Source organism: Stegodyphus dumicola, chromosome 4 (assembly GCF_044657685.1).
Source record: "Stegodyphus dumicola isolate Sdum_Otavi_A_Nest chromosome 4, ASM4465768v1".
NCBI lineage: Eukaryota > Metazoa > Arthropoda > Arachnida > Araneae > Eresidae > Stegodyphus > Stegodyphus dumicola.
The window spans coordinates 95,882,659-95,902,944 of record NC_140771.1 but is presented as its reverse complement, the minus strand read 5'-3'; the positions used below and the strand labels follow the sequence as shown (position 1 = coordinate 95,902,944).

The following is a 20,286-nucleotide window of genomic DNA, read 5'->3' as shown; positions in this document are numbered from 1 at the left end:
TTCTTCCAAGAGTAATAAATTGTCACATATTTCTTCTACTCTCTCGTATTGTCGCCGCATATATCGTGTCGGCAGAAAATCCATCAGCCAAGTTTCCAGCAGCAGCGTAACACTGTGGCAGGAGAAGTCACAACATTTGTCTCCGATCATTTGTCAATAATTGCAGGGTGAAGATACGAGGTACAGGAAGCAATGACGACTCATCACAATAGTTTTCCCGAAAATAAATTTGGGCTCATGTCTATGTTTGTAAATATTTTACCTGAATTGGTTTTAAAGACATTAAACAAGTTTTTGTATTTCGATGTTTCTACGAAATACAGAACATAGTGGTATTTGAATAGCGTGTAAAATAACTTGCATCATAAGCCTATGTGTAACAATATTGCTTGCTAAACTGACATCTCATATAGAAGCTAAACAAATAAATGACATGTTATTCTAATCTGTTACATTTTGCAATATGTTACCATTTGACAATATTCAGACTTCGCGAATCTAGTTTTTTTTTTAGAAAGGATAGAGCCACAAATACTTTACCTTCAAGAGCCTCTGCAGTTCTCAGATCGAGTTAAAGATCGATAATAAAGATTTTATGTTAATTAGACCAATTATATTATTATTTTGGCTTTTACTTTCTTCAGCTTCTACAAGCATTCACATTAGATGAGGTATAAATAATCGCAGACTTGTGTAATTTTTAGGGAGTGCTTGGCAGTATAGGCTGATCATCATGCTGCTTAGTTTTCGCTATGATAAATTTTAACTTATCAGCTTAAACTTCTGCTAACTATTATTGCTTCGTGAAACACTTAACGTCGAGCAAAAGTTTAGTAAGGCGTGTTTATTTTGTATTTCAAGTTCAATTTAATTTGAACGTGGGCTAAGATTACCCTAAATTAGCCCAAAAAAATCCGTTAAATTTCCGAATTTTTGTAATCATCACATAGATGTATTAATAAATAGCTTTTATTAGACTAAAGAGCAGCTATTAATCTAGAAATAAGATTTTGAGTTGTTTTAGTTTTCATTCGAGTCTACTGTTATTCGACAAAATAGTATAAGATATTTAGCCTTAAAATTTAATGCTTCTCTTATTGATTAACAAACTAGGCTATTTACAAATAGCAAATAGAGTTCACAAGAATATTGCCTTTTTACATTTTAGTCTGTTTGATTTGAATAAAATACATTTAATTCATGATATATCTAACTAAAATAATAAACGTTTTTACAGAATTACGTTACATGCTTTTCACTTGTCAAATATACAGAATATGACGTTTCGTTAAATCTATATATATATTCATCCAGTTTTCTATGAAATGTTTTGATATTCTACTTAGGGTATCTCTGTCTATAATCTCTACTCATGGAACATATCGAATTTAAAAGAGCCCTTTTAGGCGAATATTAAAAATCTGATTATTTCTCCTTTTTTTTCTTTTATTTATACTTTTTTAAATCCTTGCTTTGAGTTATGATACCTTTAGTTGAAAGGCAGATGATAAAATAAGTCGTCTGGCAGTCTCTAAGATTATTTTGAACTTATTTGGCAATTCAAAGTAATTAATAGTCGTATAACTTCACCTGTTAGAAAATTCTGAAACTGCTATCAAAATTAAAAATTTAAATTTTAGGGAGTTAAACACTTCACTTTTTATCTCTAATCAGGAGATATTAGGAACTGTTCCTGGTATACCAAAATACGAATATCAATATGCTGTTAAAGATTTAATAAGAAAAAATATATAATTTAAGAGAAAATTATTTTGATTTTTCTTTTTATTTTAATTTATTAAAATTTAAATATATTTTTTGCTTATATTTTTATTACTGTGATGTAGAAGTGCAGGTATCAAACATCAGAAACAGTACTTAATGCATTAGAATGATTCTGCTCTGAAGCAAGGATCATAGTAAGAGACAGTCCAGTCCGTGGCCATTGAATTATTCATCTGCGACTTTCGGTTTATCCAAGAAATTAAAATAAAATAAATAATGATTTTGAATGCATTAATAAAAGTTTGAGTTCCATCGATATACAAGTATATATCTAATGCTGGAAAGAAAAATGTCAAACTTTATTTGTATATTCGGTTGCATATGGTGAAAGTACAAGTATTGGTGACGTTGCTCAACAGTTTTCTTCGAGCTTTTGTGATACGGAATTTTATGCTTTCGAAGAAGTACTGGTGATTGTGACGTCATGAAATTGAGAATGAACAGGATATATTTAGAGTTGTTTACGAATACCTGAAAACTTGTGATTTGTATCTGTCGGTGATGTCTTATGTAATCACATAAGGAGTCCCTTCAAGGACTGAAAAAATAATGGCTTTACAAGACACGTACACAGAGAGATAAGTAAACATTGGAAAGACCTAATTACTTTCGTTTCTATTGCATTATATAGCAGCAAGTGTTGCATTTGAAAGTGATTAATATAAAAAATATTATAAAACTAGTAAAAAAAAAGAATCAGTTTCGAGAGATCTTATAGCTTAAATTAGCAATAAGTTTCGACTATCTTGGAAGATTTAGAGTTCGAATGTTCTGGGATTTTTTATTACAGAGAAGTTCGTTGGCTATGAGAAATGAAATATGCCACTTTTTGATAATCAAAGAACAAGATACCACCTTACTAACGGTTCCTTTACGGATACAAGATCCTTGTGTCCCACCAGTAAAGTAAGTCTGTTAGTCGTTAAACACTAGGGGTTGATTGATGTTCAATTTCAGGCGAACGAGCTGACTGCATGAGCGGTTTCGTGGTTTTCCCCGTATGTAATGTATATAGAAGCCAGTTTCCCTTAAAAGTCCTCCATGAAAGCATTCTTCCCCTTAAGCAGGTAGTACTCATGTGCATGTTCGGTACTACGGATCATTGTGAACAACATTTTTCAGCTATGAAAAGGAACTTGTAAACAGCTAGATCTAAGTTAAGATACATGCATCTGATCTCTGTTCAGAAAAGTGCTACTGCGAACCGTATGTCTCTAGGCATCTGACACTTGGTTGCAGAAAAAAAGACATCAAGTGCTGGGAAGGAAATAATAGGTATCCATCTATTACCTAGATTTCCTTTTGTTCTTTCTGTGTTTTAAATAATTACAATTTCAAATAAGATTTTATATATTTTTTCATTTTTTTACTACATCATTAAGAATTAAAACGACTCTTTTTTTCCATATGGCCAGCATTATTGTACATTGATAACTATTCGTACCGCTTAAAATAGAGCATTTGACAAGCCTGGTTTAGTTTAAAAGTCTTCAAACTGTTTTCCAGAAACCCAGTATTCCATGCCACTTCTCCAAGTGTTCTTACAGATACCAAAAATATCATAATCCATGTTAAATTCGAAAGGAGTTTTTAATGTAATGAAGCCAAGCTATACACCTAAAAAAATCAGTTAAATAATATTAAAATTTTTGTTACTATTACTACCCAAAGTAATATAACTTTTTATATCATAAAATAACAGTGAAATAATATTTTCCACGTAAAATACATGCAGTATTAATATATTTTCAATAATTTTTAATACCTACCTTTTTAAGATATTAGGAGTTAAAAAATGTCCCTTAAATCAACAATATTTATAGACCATTGGTCTAATACTACCAAAGAAGAAGAATAAAATTTATGCCAGTCTTTTTCTTTACTGGTTTCATTTCATAAAACGATTCATTCTCTAATATGTTACTTCCATACTCTTTAAGTGTGTAGTATCTTGTGTCATAATAATGAAGCTTCCTTATAGAAACTTAAGCTTTCCCCCCCTCTTCCGAATAACAATATATTTTGATTGAATGAGAGAATTACGAGCAAGAATGTTTCTCAAGTAAACTGCAGAAATTCATCATGCAGAAGCCTTTATCGAGGAAAAATATTGTGTGGAGTAATTATTAATATTGAATTTATCAAAATTGTGTGGAAACCAACTATGGAAGTCGTGAATTTTCTCTACCAAATTTTCAGAAAATACATTAGTCTTTTAAAAGGATTATACATTTTTGGCAGCATCTAAATGAATCCGAAAGTTGGTTAACCTGAAATTCAAAAATTCATTCTTCTTAAAAACAATCATGTACATGCAAATTAAGAATTATGGAACTAAGATCAAGAATAATTTCGAAATGCAATAGAATCTTGTTTAGTCGATATAAATTGAACTGATTATCCGATATAATCGATAACTTGGAATGCCTTATGAAACGGAACAGTTAAGCTTTGGTTGGACGTAAGAAATTGGCATTGGAGATTGTTGGTGACATTTTTTACATTATTGGAGACAAGTTTTTTTCCCTTTCAGTGCTGAAACAAGCGCCCATATTTCACTGATAACCACCTTTATAAATATTTTGCCAAAAGTTGCTGACCTTGCAGACCAAACTGAAGATTAACCCATGGAACTACAAAAGGTAGAGTATTAATTGAAACTCTGATTAAGTGGGAAAATTTATTACAGACTTACTGTAGTACAAAACAGACAAAGATAATTGCATATTGAAATGGGTGCGTATTTTTATCTTGTTGAGCTTACAGCGGTAAATTTATTTGCGATACACAGCGGATTGTGTAAAGTATAAATGGTAAAAAAAACAAAATTGTGGTCTGATGAATAATAAAAGAAATTATGGTAATGCAAATTGTCTCTGTTAAGTCTGTAGATATGTAAAGAAGTATATAAATGATATGTATTTTAGAAGATATGTAAGTTTTCATACTTTCTTTTTTTTATTTCATTATGCCATGTATTTACAATAGCTAATAATAAATGTTAACAGGCTAAATCTTTTATGAGCACGCCAAATAAAAACCACATACTGGGATGGATACAATTAAATAATGAATTTAGTACCTTATGAAAGCTTTAGTAACAATTTTGGGTTTTAGGAGATTTTTCGAAAGCTGCATCATAATGATTCCACACTTCGGTTGGAAACTGTGGTCTTATAGAACTTGTTTGGCTCCAAACTTAAATAACTAGATTCAAACATGAATTTCTATAGATACACATCAAAAGTATGCAAAAAAAAAGAGTAAAAAACAAAAATTAACTGTTGGCAGTTAAAGGAATAAACATGTCGTACAGGGGCAGTACTATAAAATATTATAGTATATGCAAAATTTTACTATAGTTTTCATTCTTTTATTGTTTATGTGAGCATTTGTCCAATAATTTTTTCAAATGATCGAATAATTTTTCTTTAAACAACTCAAGTAAATGTACGATGTTCAAAATTGATAAATGTAAGGATATTTCTACGTATTTTATTTATCAGTGGGCTTATTTCCATGTGAGCTTTTTTCTATGTGGGCATATTTCTGTGTGGGCTTATTTCCTGTGAGCATTTATATCTGTAAGCATTATCTTGTGAGCATTATTCTGCGAGCATTTTTCCTGTGGCCTTTTTTTCCTGTGGGGTTTTTCCTAGAACCGAAATTTACCGTACATTATGATTGTCTTGATATATTATACTCAGTTGTATATCTTATGCCGCTCACTATGATATGCGTCCATTAAACGCTTTTAGCCTGGAATATGAATATTCGTGAAACGTTGGAATGGTTGGCTGAACAATGCGACATTATTGAGGTTGTTCTGCAACTTTTTTTCCGATTATTTGTCTATGCAAGTTAGTGCTCAAGAGCTCGATTCTGTAGGTGTTGTTCCTAGTATTCTGTAGGTGTTGTTGTTAGGCCATTCAAAGATGAAATGTCTCACGTTACATTCCTGCAGTAGGAATATGAATTTGTGTCCGTAATCCCAAACATGAATAAGTGTGAAGAAAATGGCCATGTCCCTAAACGAGTTCAGTCAGAAACACACTGTTACTCTAAAGTCCGGTGCTGGTATTATGTGAGTGCTTGCAGATGTACTGGCATTATCTCAGCGTTCTTGCCATTTCACATGTAGGATCTGTAAAATAGATCTTTTAAAATATTAGACCAACAACTCAGATGAATGCTGATTGAGAGGGACGTTGTTTGTAGCTTCCTTTGGAAGTAAATCTGTTTTCTCACTGCTCTCATTCCCCGCTGGGCTAGAACGTAGCAAAATGGGTATATGCTCGATAGGGATGACCGATAGGCATGTGTTGATGATGAGTTATGGCAGCGTATAGCGGAGACTGCCTGTAGGCTGAATGCGAAGTCAGTATAAATGGTGCCTCTTGCTTTGCGGCAGTCGTTCTGTATATATGATAGTGGTATTCAGAGCCGTAATTTTTGTTTGGTAAACTGAATTTGGTGACAGCCAGAATATGCATCTTTAAAATCTTTAAAATTAATAATCTTTAAAATGACAGAAGTTCAATACTTCTGTGTTGGAGAGAGTTAAGGGATTTTGAGTGAAAAACTATATTCTTGTGGATGACATTGTGTAAGAAATCGTAGCTTTTCTTTCCATAACTAAGGCTAGTAGCGACAGATCAGTTAGGACTTGGGAAGCAGCTGTGGAGGTAGTATTATATGCCCTGCGTATATTCAGGAGGAGTGGATGTGGAATGGATAGAAGACTCCGTCTCATATATGAGGTGGCGCTGGATGCACAGATTAATGCTGAATTTAGAATAATGTTTTCCATAATAATCTGATATTAAGGTTTTAGAAGATATGATGAAATGCTTCAGTTGTTGGGTGCCGTTATTAGCATTTGGCAGATGACTGGCACACTACTTAATATTATGCCGAAGTAATTTAGTTGGGAGATACAGTTTATAAAAGGACCAATGAGCTAAGATTGGAGTTTAGACTAATTATTTTATAGAAGGTCTATCGTCAGAGTTTGAATTTGGTAGCTGAAATCTGCAACTTATTCTGCATGGCTCAGTTAATTACGATATTCAGTCCCATCTGTGCACTGCGTTCCAGGTAAACCCTGCCAACCACAACTAGGAGGAAGTCGTTTGTTTAAGCTACGAAACTTGTGTCTTTGGCTCTTTCATAAAATTGAAAGCTGTGGTCACTATAAGAGATCTTAATCTGAGTCCTAAGTATGATCCTTCTGGACATCTCTGTGTGATAATGTTGGTTATTATAAAGTCTCTAACGTGACGTGGATTATATTTCCTGAAAATACTGTTGAATTAAATCAGTGATCGTGACAGGACATACTACTATCACAATATACCGAGTTAAACACTCTGTATGTGAAGAAAAATAAATGCCGAACTCATCTCTCTCTCTGTTGGCTGTTAAGGTGCTCAAAAGTTCTTTAAGAGTATCCGTCGAGTGTCCAACATGTCTCAACAAGTCCATCGAGTCTCAACAAGAAAAGAGCCAGATGCATCCCTCTACTCAAGTACAGATGTTAACTGATCTTGAGTGGATATCTCTCTCTAAGATCTTATCTAGGGCAGGGAGGACACAGACTGGTTGATAGAAAGTTTGCAGGAAGTTACCATCATTTTACAGATATAAAGCCATTTCTGCAGTCTTTGCGACTTGAAGAAAGTGCCTTGTTTCCCAGCATGCCTTGAGGAAGGCAGGTAGTAAGTCTCGGAAAACTTGATGCGTTATCTGTATGATTACATCATCGATCCTGTCTGACCATGTGACCCTTTACATCGCCAAGGCTTGCATGAGGCGTTTTACATCAGGTGGTAGTTCTGCGTTAGCTTTGTTGTCCCAATCATGTTGTACAAACGTTCTTCTGTGCCTTCTTCGCTGATTGTATATTCCGCTTCCTCATCACATTTGGTAATGGAAGTCCATTATAAATTAAAATACCTCGGTGCTAATATTGGCAATAAAAAGGATGGTTGCAGGAGTAGTTGAATGACAAAATGATATTTTACTGCTATATTTAAGTTTAAATGCTGGGGTGTAAATGTAAGTGGTTTTAATGTAGCAACTGGGCTAGGGATAGAGTTTGGCTTTGTTAACCTGTCTTTCATATTTCATATGTCAGTCTGGCTCTCCTGTCTTACAATATTTGAGATAATCTCAGAGGTTGCTTTGTCGCTGTTTGATATCTGTATCTAAGGGAAAAACGCGCCCTGTAACTGGTATTCTACTAAGTGCTTTTTTCTCAGTGGGAAAGGACTGTATGAACTGGAGCCTTTCGAGTTTTCTAAATGCAATGTATACATGCACTACGTTTTCTAAAAACTTCTATACTACTATGTAATTTCAGAAAAAATAATCGATGTGTGTTGTAATATCTGTAAGCTTATATTTTGAGTTCTGTTGTAACAAATTTATAAAACGTTTCATTTATTTCTCTCTCATTTATTATTCTATTCGTCATTCCTTTGAGTCAAATTCTGAAGTATAAAGTAGTTGCATAGAAATTTGCAAGCAATGTAAATTTTCAGTTTACTCAAATTACTAACATTGCGAAATAAGCAATTTTCGTTAAATTCCGCATATATTTTTTAAACTGTGTTTTGGCAAAACTATAATTATACAGTAGCGTCGTATTATTATTACTGTTTAGTTGAATTATCATGATTGTAATAAAAATTACATTATTTGATATTACCATTATTACTGTTGTTATATAGTAAAAATTACAATAAAATATTTGTCTGCTATTTGATTTTCAGTACAGAATATTTAAACTGTTATGAAATATCTTTATCTAACTTTAACCTTCAATGCAAAGTCCAGCATATGCTCTGATAACGTTCACATCTTTTATCCAAAACATTTTAATGTAAATTTCCAGAAGCAGGCTTTAGATGTAAATTTAGCTCGTTCAGCAACTTACGCATGATCTTCTTCGGAAAGCTAACACTAAATTTTGAGATTCAAAACTGGAAAAAGAAAAAAAGGCTAATGAAACAGAACTCATAATTCGATGCTTCTTCTAGAATAAGTTAAAAATTCCTATGTAGATATCTTTTCAAATTTGAATTTTTTTCCTTGAATTACAGATAAATATATTCATCAGGAATTTTAACTAGTAGTTTTAAATTAATTATCAAAACAATTTTTTCCATTCACAAAAGCACATACATGCTTACGTACATAAATAAACTAAATTTTTCGAGTGGTTGAACACATAAATTGAAAAACAGAAAGAGTTAACCAAAGTTTACTCGGATCAATACATTTCCTTACATTTCGCTCAGAAATATAGAGGCGGACATTATGATTACACGAACGTTTACAGAATCAGTTAAACGGGATGAGTAGCAGAAAGAAATAATTTGTCTTAAAAATAATAAATAAAAAGTATTTATTAATTTTATTAAGATGATAATTAATGAAATTTCTGTTCTTTATCTATGTAATAAATAAAGATAAGTTTCACTGTTGACACCAAATCATAAATATTTAACAACTAATAAGGTACTTAATTTAATTGTGCTTGTCTTTCGCCACGTGTAGAACGTTAGGAATACAGATTTCTGAATTAATTGTATTGCGTCTTTTGTCAACATTGACTGACTGCCCATTAACGTTTCACTATTTAAAATAACTTTAGCAAACATTTTCCATTAATTAGCTTAAAATTTTGCTTCTGATAATGAATATGTCACAGGATGCAAGGAAATTATTTGTTTAGCATCTCCGAAGTCTCTTTTATCCTAAAAAAGCCTCAACAATGTTCTGTCTTGTGGATTAATTAATTTAACAGCATTAGAAATTTGAATTCTTACTTATCTTTTTTAATGATTTGCTAGTCTTAACTATTATTAATGACTGAATTATTAGCCCGAAGGGCGTTAGCCTAGAAGGGCTTTTAATTTCGTTTTTGCATTTTCCCTCGAAACATTTAAAAGTCTAAATCACTTTTCAAATTGTTACCATCAAATATTATCACCCTGTATTATATTTAAAGAAATTAAATAATGAAAAATCTGCATAAATGTATGTATGTTTCTCGCATTGTGGTAAAACAACGGCATCTAAAACTATCGAATTTTAAATAACGTAAGTCTCCACCCGACTATGGGCATTTGGAAGACCAAATTTGGAATTTGAAATTTATTTTATTACCTATTTTATATTTTGTAAAGCATTTATGAGTTTTTGATTAAGAAACTCAACGATTTCAAAGCGAGCAACGGCAACACTGTAAAGAAAAGCATTTTTATCTCCAGCTCGCGAGACTATGTATTAGAAATCCTAAAGTTATGCTCTTTTTAAATTATTTTGCGATATTGCTGTTGAATTGAATTTTATGATTTAAGTGTGAAGAACATGGTGTTTAATATAAAAAGGTAACACACAAAACCTTAATAAAACGCTCCTTTGGGCGTAATCTAAAATCTGAAAGCTTTTAGAACAATAAAATGTTTTTAAAAAATTATTTTATTGTTCTGTTATTATGTATACTTTACATGGATTAAACCCTTAAAAACACTGTGTAAAATTCCAAAGAATTGGCATTTTATAATATTCAATTTCAAATACCTTCAATCAAGAGAAACCCCCCAAAAACATTTTCGTTCCCTAGTTTCCTTTTTTGTTTCTGAAACGCCATGATTTATAAATAAATGTAACGAGTAATTAGTAATAAAGAAAATGCGACTGATGTTTATTTCAAGTCATGGAATAATATTCTAGAAAGCAAAGATTTCCGTTTCCAAAGATAAAGAAATACAAGCAAACACGCATATATTTAACAGAAAGATAATTTGAGGAGGTAAAAGAAGGTCTTAATTTGGAGTATTTAACTAATAAATAAATTTTGAATGAATCCTTTATAAAATTCAAACAAAAAGACTTTTAACAAACAAATGTCTCCATTCTTTTAAGGAATTACATGCCGCATCTGGAAGAAAGGCTGTACTTATTTGCAGAGCTCTTTTCTTTATCTCCTTTGCAGGCGATGCTGACTGAAACAAAAAAGGAATACATTAATGATGAATTCAAAGCTTCTACAAATGCTTAACTTAAGCACTAGATATATTTTTCCAAAGTAAATGCAAAGTAGTGCTTAGAAAAAGGAATTCTATTTTAGTTCCATCCAAGATTTTGATTTTTAGAAAATGGTAATTCGCATTGTTTAAGTTTAGATATTAAAGTCTTAACATACATTCAGATACCGAGTATAAGTCAGTACTTTCTTTCCCTTGCATACATCTGCAAATAATGTAAACAAAATGAAAAATTACTTTAAAATCCTATCACTAAATAAAAGTTTTAATACAAATTTCATTATTATTATTATTATTTATTATCTGCTTCATTTTTTTTTAGGAACTGCTGAGTCTTGTTTTACTTTAAAAGAAATTGAAAACGGAATCTGAAATGTTCTGTAAATATGTTTAGTGTCTGTAAAATAATTTGTTGCATGAAAAGCAATTGTTATTCCTAACAAGAAAGGCATAATTTTGTAAGGAATTACTGCATTCGGCCACGCTTGTTCTTATTGTATAAACCGTTAGCACATCTAACTAATATTCGAAGAGCTATGTTTCGAATCTCAGACAAGTTGATTTATCGCGTTCCGTGGTTTCGAAAAATTTAATGACCTCTTTTGCGGGGCTTGAATAGGGAAAAAGATAATTTTTCACCTCTTGGATCTGGCTGACTGGGTATTGTGCCTCTTTTCACTTTCTATTACATGGGAGAAAATATAAGGAATTATGACATTCTTCCTAGCGTGATTTCGGATATAAGTGGTTAGGATGTCGCACTAGCAGTGGAAGATCCCTGTTTAGAGTCCCGGATATAAAGAAGACACTGGACGCAGGTAGTATAGATAAACAGATCATCAAGGTACTTTATAGGCAGTTCCCATCATTGATACAATTCCTAATTGCCAACTTTTAGCGCTTACAGTATTTACCTAGAGATACAAAAATTGGAGATGTATTATTACCAAAGGCTGACAAAGATCTATCCTTCCTCACTTCATACAGACCAATCTGCCTGCTTCCTGCAGTAAGCAGGCTCTTAGAGCGCACATGATTGCTAAGACTTCACCATTTTCTGGAACCAATACATTACTTCAACAAACAGTGTTATTTTCTAAAAAATAAATCAACAGAACACTCACTAAATGACCTGCTGCAAACAATAGGCTGAAATAAGAATAACAGTATGCATATAATAGTGATCTCTCTGGACATCCATGCGGATGTCTACAATATTTTAAAATCAGTAGAATGTCCAGCATCAATTCTGAACTTAATCTGCAGCTGTCTAACATATCGCCATGTACAAGTAACTACAAATAGTTCTTTATCTACATCTATGAAACCAAGACACAGCACTGTATTTTCAACTTTCAAAACTGGCAAAGCAACAAGAAATTCAAATTTCTGGAGCCAAAACTAAAGCATTCCTAAATTGTAGACATCAAGAACTAAAAAGAAACCCATATATTAAAATTTCGGACCAATCTATCAAATTTGTAAATCTTAAATATTTTGTAATTATCGCAAGCAATAGACTTTCGTGGCTTCCCGTTTCAGGTAAATTAAATTAAGGGTAACCCAAATACAAAACTCTGTAGTAAAGGTTGCACAACCAAGTTGAGGTGCTTTTGCTGAATTTCTCAAAACCTGGACAAAAAGTCTCAGAGCAAATCGTCCTGTACGAAGTCTCGGTCTGAAGAATAAAAGTTATCCCCCCCCCCACCGAAAAAAAAGAAAACTACAATTCAAGGTCAACAGCTAATCTTCCTAACAAGAGCATTTCGTAGTTCTTCAGCTCTATCCTTACACGATTTTTTTATGGCGGCACTAACCATTTTAGGTTTTGGCTAAGGTCAGAAGCGGCATCCATTTTACTATGGTAAAACGTAATAGGCGGTCACCGTTGCGTCCTGGGAATAGACATTTTTATATCCATGCCTTCTCCTGGATTCGAAGCTGTCGGTACGGTAGTCAGTGCTACTAGCCACTTTCCCTTCTGGGCAGCCTTTCAGGTAATCTCAGGAACACCACCCCAGGACATGAAGGGTTAAAGGGAAGCTATCATCATAAACGTCTTGAGGCTCCAGAAATCGCAATTTCTATGGGATCATTTATAGTCTCCGATAGAATATGACACACAAATGTCTAAAGATCTATGGTATCCAACAGTTTCTGATATCCCGGATACAGTTCCGCAAACCAATGGGAACTCCCAATTTAAAATGCTCAAGGATAGCTCCAAAATGGAAAGTGTCACAAGAAGTGGGCTTTATCTAATGGAAGATAGTCACTGATATATACATGGCGAAAGAGTTTGCGAGAAGATATTTTAATCAAGCTGAAATGGTTTTGCTTAGGAAGACAACACGACTAGCCGCTACCATACACATGCTAATGGACTTTCAGTGTCAATATTTTCAGACTCTGCCTTTGGATTTGCAATGCTTGAAGTTATATCACTGTAAGAGCTGAATGAAGCACGAACATGTCCACCATGTAGTATTGTATACAACATAACAGTGTGATACCTGTAATGCTTGAAGTTGTTTAGGTTGTAAGGATCTTAAGTTTTACTAACGTTTATTTTATTTTAAATCTTTACTATCACTTCTTATTTTCTACTTCCAGAATTATAAGCGTGAAGGAGTTTATGCAAAGTTGTCTGGCGAACGCCAAGTATTTAAGTGTGGCCATTTTGCCAAGCAGAAGAGAGGAAGCAGTGAGTTCGAAGCAGGCCGCTTACCTTAGAAGTTACGCAGTTGCTATTTGCCTTCCAGGCCAGAGGTTTTAATCCTCTTGATAAATTAAACGTATTGTAGTGTTCACAGTCTCTGTGCTACATACGCTTCCTGTTATTATAAGGCCAATCTTATTCTAAAGTTAAATTAGAGTTTAGTTTTATTTTGATATCTTTTACGTTAGACCCCGAGTGGAGGGTCATTGTATTCCGAAGTACGGAAGTCATTGTATATAAAGAAAAATAAAGGGTTTTGTATACCCTTCGTCTGTATCCTGTCTACTTACTACAATTAGTGAACATAGCTTTAGTAAGCTCTCTGTTCTAGTCAGGTCATTGTATCTTTCTGAAGAAGGTAAGAAGAAACATTGAACCTGATAAGGTAAATGCGTGTCTGATGATCGCTTTTTTATCATCGGGATGACAGTAATCCGTTAGGAATCCCAGACTTAGTTCGGATGTCATCTCGACGACAAGAAGTAACGAGAAGTCTCATTTTTACATTGTATAGTTTACTTGTAACCTGCAGCAACTGTTATTCAGTGTTATAGTACATGGTTGTATATCTACGTATTTTGTGAATTTTTGTATTATCTTTTACTTTTCAATAGCATTTGTCAATCTTTTGATGCTACTTTATCTTATGTTATGTCACTGATTAACGGTCTAGGGGCTGAACTGTTCTTTTGGTGTACTTGCGCTTGGTTGGGTAATTAAGGTGTTTGCGTACTTAGTTTGCAAGAAAGCTACCTTTCCTAGACGTGCACCGAAGCTTCCAGAAGCCCGTGCAACTCCATCTAGATGTAGCTCTGACAACTGGGCAGTGGGTCACTTGTTAGTCGGTTCTGAATGATTTCAGGAAGAATGTGGCTCAGAGAGCTAAACTGAGTTTCACAGTTCACTCTGTGAATGATATCGGTAATCTGCAATATTTCTCATGTGTTAAGGAGTAATTGCCTTATTTCTGCTTTCTCTTTGAGTTGCTTATAACTATTAGCTTTGCTCTGTTCTCTTGTCGATTATAATAAATTGTTAATTTTTTCCTGCTCCTCAGTATTAATTTTTTAAGAGATCTCCTTAAACCCTTAGCTCCTAACAGTACATTATCAGAGAAAAAAGTTGAATAATAAGCTTATCCACCCAAAAATATGAGTATAATTTCACCATTCTGCTTGGAAATATATCATCTTGAGTACAGTTCTGTACGATTGTATAAACTAACTGAAATGGAATTTCTCCTTTTTTTGGTATGGGAATGGGTCGCCTTGCCGGTATAATAGTAAATGACTGCCCTACCGATGGGTTCGGAGAAGGCTTGGATATTTGTAAATGTGTACAGAAATTAGGCAGCAAAGGGTTGTCAAACTATCAAGCCGGAAGTCTTCATGACAGCGTAGTGGTAGGAGACCCTCGGTCCGTCCTCCAAAAGGTTATCTTTCAAAACTGCAGGCAAAGCTTAACAGTTAGCAAGAACCTGTAATACATAATATATATTTAAGGGAATCAACAGGTGTCGGCCATACTTAACTTGGTATGTATTACTTAACTTATGCCTGGTATGTGTCAGGAATCTAATATATTTTTGTTAACGTCAAAATGAATCGCATTAACATAGAAATTGTTTGTAGTAGTCAGTATTCTTTTAAAGGATATGCATTTGCCTCCATTTTATTATAAATGAAAAGCAAATATTATTTTATACAAATTTCTGTTTCACGAGTAAGGTTGGACCTGTGCAGTAGCCCAAAGCATTTAATTTCATAAATAGAGAAAATTGTTTTTAACAATTTGCGTCTGTCTTTTAAACTTTATTTTTATTTTTTCAAACTATTTTTGTATTATTTTAAATTATAAATTAACCAATATGAGCAATGCCAGAAGCAGCTGCTTAGTCTGCTTAGATGATAACATTATGAGAGCTAATTCTTCGATGGTCAGATTTCTTTCTCCGCTAACCTTCACTCTGAAATCAAAGAATGATAATTAAGAAACGGAAAATAACTTTCAGTGTTTAAAGACAAACAGAATGACTTCTAAAATTTAAAACCAAACAATCGTCATTTCATATTGAGCAGATAAAACGCATTTTGCATTAGATAATTAGTTGCTCATGGGACTTGAAATTCCATTTTAGATGTTGTATGTGAGTTATTCTATATTCAGTGATATTTAAATTTTGGATCTTCAATACCATTACTCATCAAATAATAATTGCACAGGTACTAAATAGTTAATTTCGCTCCATTTTAAATTTAAGTAGATTTAATTGTAACTTACTATATGCAAAATCAGCAGATGCAATTTTCTAAATGTTCACAGCATACTTCTTATCAATTCATATGTTTTATATGCATTTTAATTGATTGGAATGGCTGTTTAATTAGCTGATCATGATAGTAAGAACACTAAGGATTATTTCAAGGTCATGTTTCATACTCTTATTTCATAATGAACTTGACTGATATTTACAAAATCAGGCTTTGCTATAATATTTGGCAGTTGAAAAATTATAGTTAATATCATGCAGTTTTTATTACATGCATTCTTAGCAGCAGTAACATTTAATTCTTATATGTCAAAAACATTGCCTATTCTTCATTGAAATTTGGCCTTTTACTACTCTGTAGAAAATTTAAGCCCGGTTGTATGACAGAATCCAACGGGTCCATAAATAAGATTTGAGAAATAATAATAAGTATTTGTAAAGCTTCTCATTTTGAGAAGCTTTTCAAATACTTATTAACGTAAACACAAAATTTGATAATTTTAGTTTATAGGAAAATGTACTTAATATATTCACTGAAAATAATGAAAAATAAGTATGGTTTCCCCCCTCCCCCGTTATATAAAATAGGTGTTATGCAAACGTGGTGTTAGATTTCCTGGAACATATCCTATACAAGTTAGAGGCTAAATATTCATTCATTTTCGCATCAGATAAAACTATAAAAGAATGACAAACATGTAATAAAATCTGAATGTTTTCCGATTTTATATTGCTCCCAAAGGGAGATTATACACACATACATTTCGACAGTATTTGGGCTAACGCTTCTTTTAGGTAAAAATATTTAAAAACTGCATGTCTTTAGAATTTCCTTCCGATGGACAGTCTCGTGCACTGTGAATAAAAATGGTTTATTTCGTACAGTGTAGCCACTGCTCACTTCGAAATCGTCGAGTTTGTTAATAAGTAATTCATTAAAATTTTACAAAATATGAAATAAATTATAAAACATTTAATTCCAAATTTGGGCTTCCAGGCGCCCATATTCAGGTGGAGAACTACGTTATTCAAATTTGGATGGCTCTAGTTATCGTTATTTTTTCACAGTGAGAGAAACATACATATATTCATGCAGATTTTTCATTATTTAATTTCTTTAAATATAATACAATTCGATAACATTTGGTGGCAATAATTTGAAAAGTGATTCATTTAACGTCTTTACTGATTCGACGTAAAATGCCGTTTCGAGACTAATAGCCATTCTGACCTAATGCCCCTATGTACGAGAATCGTAAGATTTATACAAATTATTCCTTAAATTTGACTGTACTGCAATAATCTCATCAAGAAAGAACACCCCGAGTGTTAGAAAATGTTTACCTTCTGCGCAGGTAGTTAGAGGCCATATTATCAATTATATTTAACGCAATTAAAAATACTTAAGAGAGGTGATATTGTTTTCATTCAACTACAAAATTATGCCTGTTAGAAATAAAGACCAAACACACTTTAGTATATTGTTTGCATTTGGTGGAGAAACTTCTGGTGGGAAAACACCCTCAGGAAAACTGTTGCTTTTGTTTCTTTATTCTGCCAGAGAATCAAAATGAAATTTTATAAATTTAACAGTTTAAAAAGATATAAATATTTTGTTTATTTAAAATCCGACTAAATATTATTACAGATCCTTTTGTTATGAGTTTAATATGATCAAAACAAAATACATGAAAATTTATATCATATTTTGATATTTATGTGGTTAAAAATTTAAGGCGTTTCAAATTTAAGGCCTTTTTAAAAATTTAAGGCTTTGTTTCAGATTTACTCCTGATATATTCTGTAACAGAAATAAAGGAAAACATAGACATTAAAAAACATTATGCTTATATATAGTCCAATAATTATTCTTATCTGTTATTTAGAGAAATATTCTTTATGGGGGGTGTCATGTATCTGGCAGCGGTGAGCCAATCAGCTGCCTGGGAGAGCCCAGCAAGTGAGAGACAAGAGTTGCATGTTAGCCTCAGAGGAGGCAGGTTGTAGGTTAATTATGTTGTAGGAGCGAGGTAGTGCTCTGAGTTTGCCTTTAGTCTTTAAATGTTAATTTTTTTTCATTATTCTTTGAAAGTTAATTTTTAATAAATGTTGGTGTCGTTTTCCTTATGGTGCCTTATTAATCCGTAAGGTCATTACAGCACGCTCTCTTTCGAGAACCAGAGCTAACGAAGCCGAATGGATTTTGGAGAAAAGGTGAGAAATTTTTGTTGTAACTTTAAGGAAAATTTCTTCTAAATATGTTTAAAGGAGTAGTTAAAAGTGGTTTGATTTCGGTGTTGAAGGAACTAGGTGAAGAAGCCGATTCTAGTTTAAAAGTTGTAGAATTAAAAGATAAGCTTTTAAGTTCTAAAGAATATTTGAAAGATAAAGATTTTGTTATTGAATTTCTTAATACTACGGTTGAAGAAAGGAAAAAGTCAGAAGAAATTGTGAAATTGCGTTTAATGCAAATCGAAAGTAGCAACGAATCTAGTAATAACGTAGAAAATACACTTTCATTAGATAAGCTTTTGAAAGCTGTACAGGCATTATCGATTTCTGTACCTAAAAAGGGTGAAGCATGGAACTTATTTTTTGATTCCATAGAAAGGGCTTTTAAGCATAAGAACGTACCAAATGAGTTTAAGTCTGAAATTTTACTTAAACTGATAGGTGATAAATCTTCTAATATTCTAGTATATATTAAAGATGATGATTTGAAAGATTATGAAAAAATTAAATCTTTAATTCTTAAGGAATATGAACCATCGCCAATTATATGTTTAGAAAATTTTCGCCAAGCTCAAAGGTTGACGGGGGAAACTCATTTGCAGTTCGCCTCTCGTTTAAGATCATGTTGGATCCATTATTGTAAAAGTAGAAACGTCAGTGATTTTGAGTCTTTAATTAACTTAATAATTTCCGACAAACTTTTTCAAACATTGGATAGTGATTTAGCGTGCCATGTTGCAGTTCGACAAGGTGAAAGTTGGCTACGTCCAGAAGAACTAGCGAAGGAATGCGACACTTATTTCATCGCAAAAGGTAAATTTTTTGATGACATAAGAGGTGAAAAACGCGCTAATTTTCGTGATTCATACAACAAAAACTCTAAATATATTCCACCAGCGCTAAGAAAAGATTTAGTGGTAAATGAACAGAAACATTCGTTTAAACCGCGAGAATGTTATGTGTGTAGTAGCAGTTTACATCTGGCTAAGGATTGCCCGAACAGGCGAAATAAATTTGAGAGGTCCAATAAACAGAACGATAATTTCCCGGTCAAACCGAAAGTTAACACTTCAAGTAAGTGGAAGGACAATGCGGTTGTTACAAATGTAAATTCTAAACATTTACAAAATTCCGAGTGTTCCGACGGAAAACTTAATTTTTATTCCTTGGAAAAGATTACTATTTACATTGCAGGGAAGCAAGTAGAAGCTATGAAAGATTCAGGTACGGAAATACCAATTTTGAACACTACATTAATTCCTGATTTAAAAATAGAAAGTAAGGGTAAAATCATTTTAAGTTCCGCATTTGGCGACGTCATAGAGGCAACGTTAGCAACTATTCCCATTTATTACAAAAAACCAAACAGTTGTCTATATTCGCGCGTAGAAGCTCTTTTCGCGTTGACAGATAAGCTAAATGTCCAATGTTTAATTACACCAGATGTATGGGATCGCATATTTGAAGACGAGAATGAATCAACAGTCTTCCCCGAGACGAAACCGGAAACTCATAAACAAAAACAACTTGAGGTTGGCGCCGTTGAACTGTCAAATGTAAATCTTTTTTATAGCTCAGTTGCGAATCAGAATGATGAAAGACTAAACAGTTATTCGGAATCGAATAAATTTAAGGTCGATCAGAGAAACTGCCAAACGTTAATAAATTCTTTTAAGGATGCAGAAGTAGGAAAGAATAATTTCTTTTTACAGGACGAATTATTATTTCATAAAGAAACAATTTGTGGGGAAAACATACAACAGTTAGTTTTTCCCGAGAATTATCGAAATAAAGTCCTTCAATTAGCTCATCATTCCATATTCGGAAATCATTTAGGTATGAGGAAAACTAAAGAAAGAATTAAGCTTTCATTTCATTGGCCGAACATATCCAAAGATGTAGAAAATTATTGTAGAACATGCGAAAGATGTCAATTAAAAAGTCCGGAAAGACAATCGGATAAAATTCCGATTACTCCTATTGTTCGCGCGCCATATCCCTTTCATACGGTAAATATAGATATTATTGGTGAAATTTCACCTCCTTCAGGAAGGAAACATAAATATTGTTTGTGTTTGATAGATAATCATTAAAAATTGCCAGAAGTCATACCTTTAAAAAGTCTTTCTGCTAAAGCTACTTGTGAGGCTCTTTTAGATATTTTTATGAGAACCGGTATTCCAGAAATAATTTGTAGCGATCAAGGCACTAATTTTACCTCACAA

General features: G+C 32.9%; 1 protein-coding gene across 2 annotated transcripts in view; it reads right to left on the bottom strand.

Annotated features, from left to right (window-relative positions):
- Positions 1–10,369: 10,369 nt before the first annotated feature.
- Positions 10,370–20,286, bottom strand: part of LOC146997612 (uncharacterized) — a 522,595-nt gene continuing 512,678 nt past the window's right edge. Inside the window, exon 3 of one of the 2 annotated variants that reach the window (XM_085815236.1) lies at positions 10,370–10,795. In XM_085815236.1, the coding sequence (XP_085671362.1) occupies positions 10,723–10,795 (73 nt within the window). In that variant the 3' untranslated portion in view covers positions 10,370–10,722. The remainder of the gene's footprint in view (positions 10,796–20,286) is intronic. The other variant, XR_015040718.1, reaches the window with a different exon arrangement.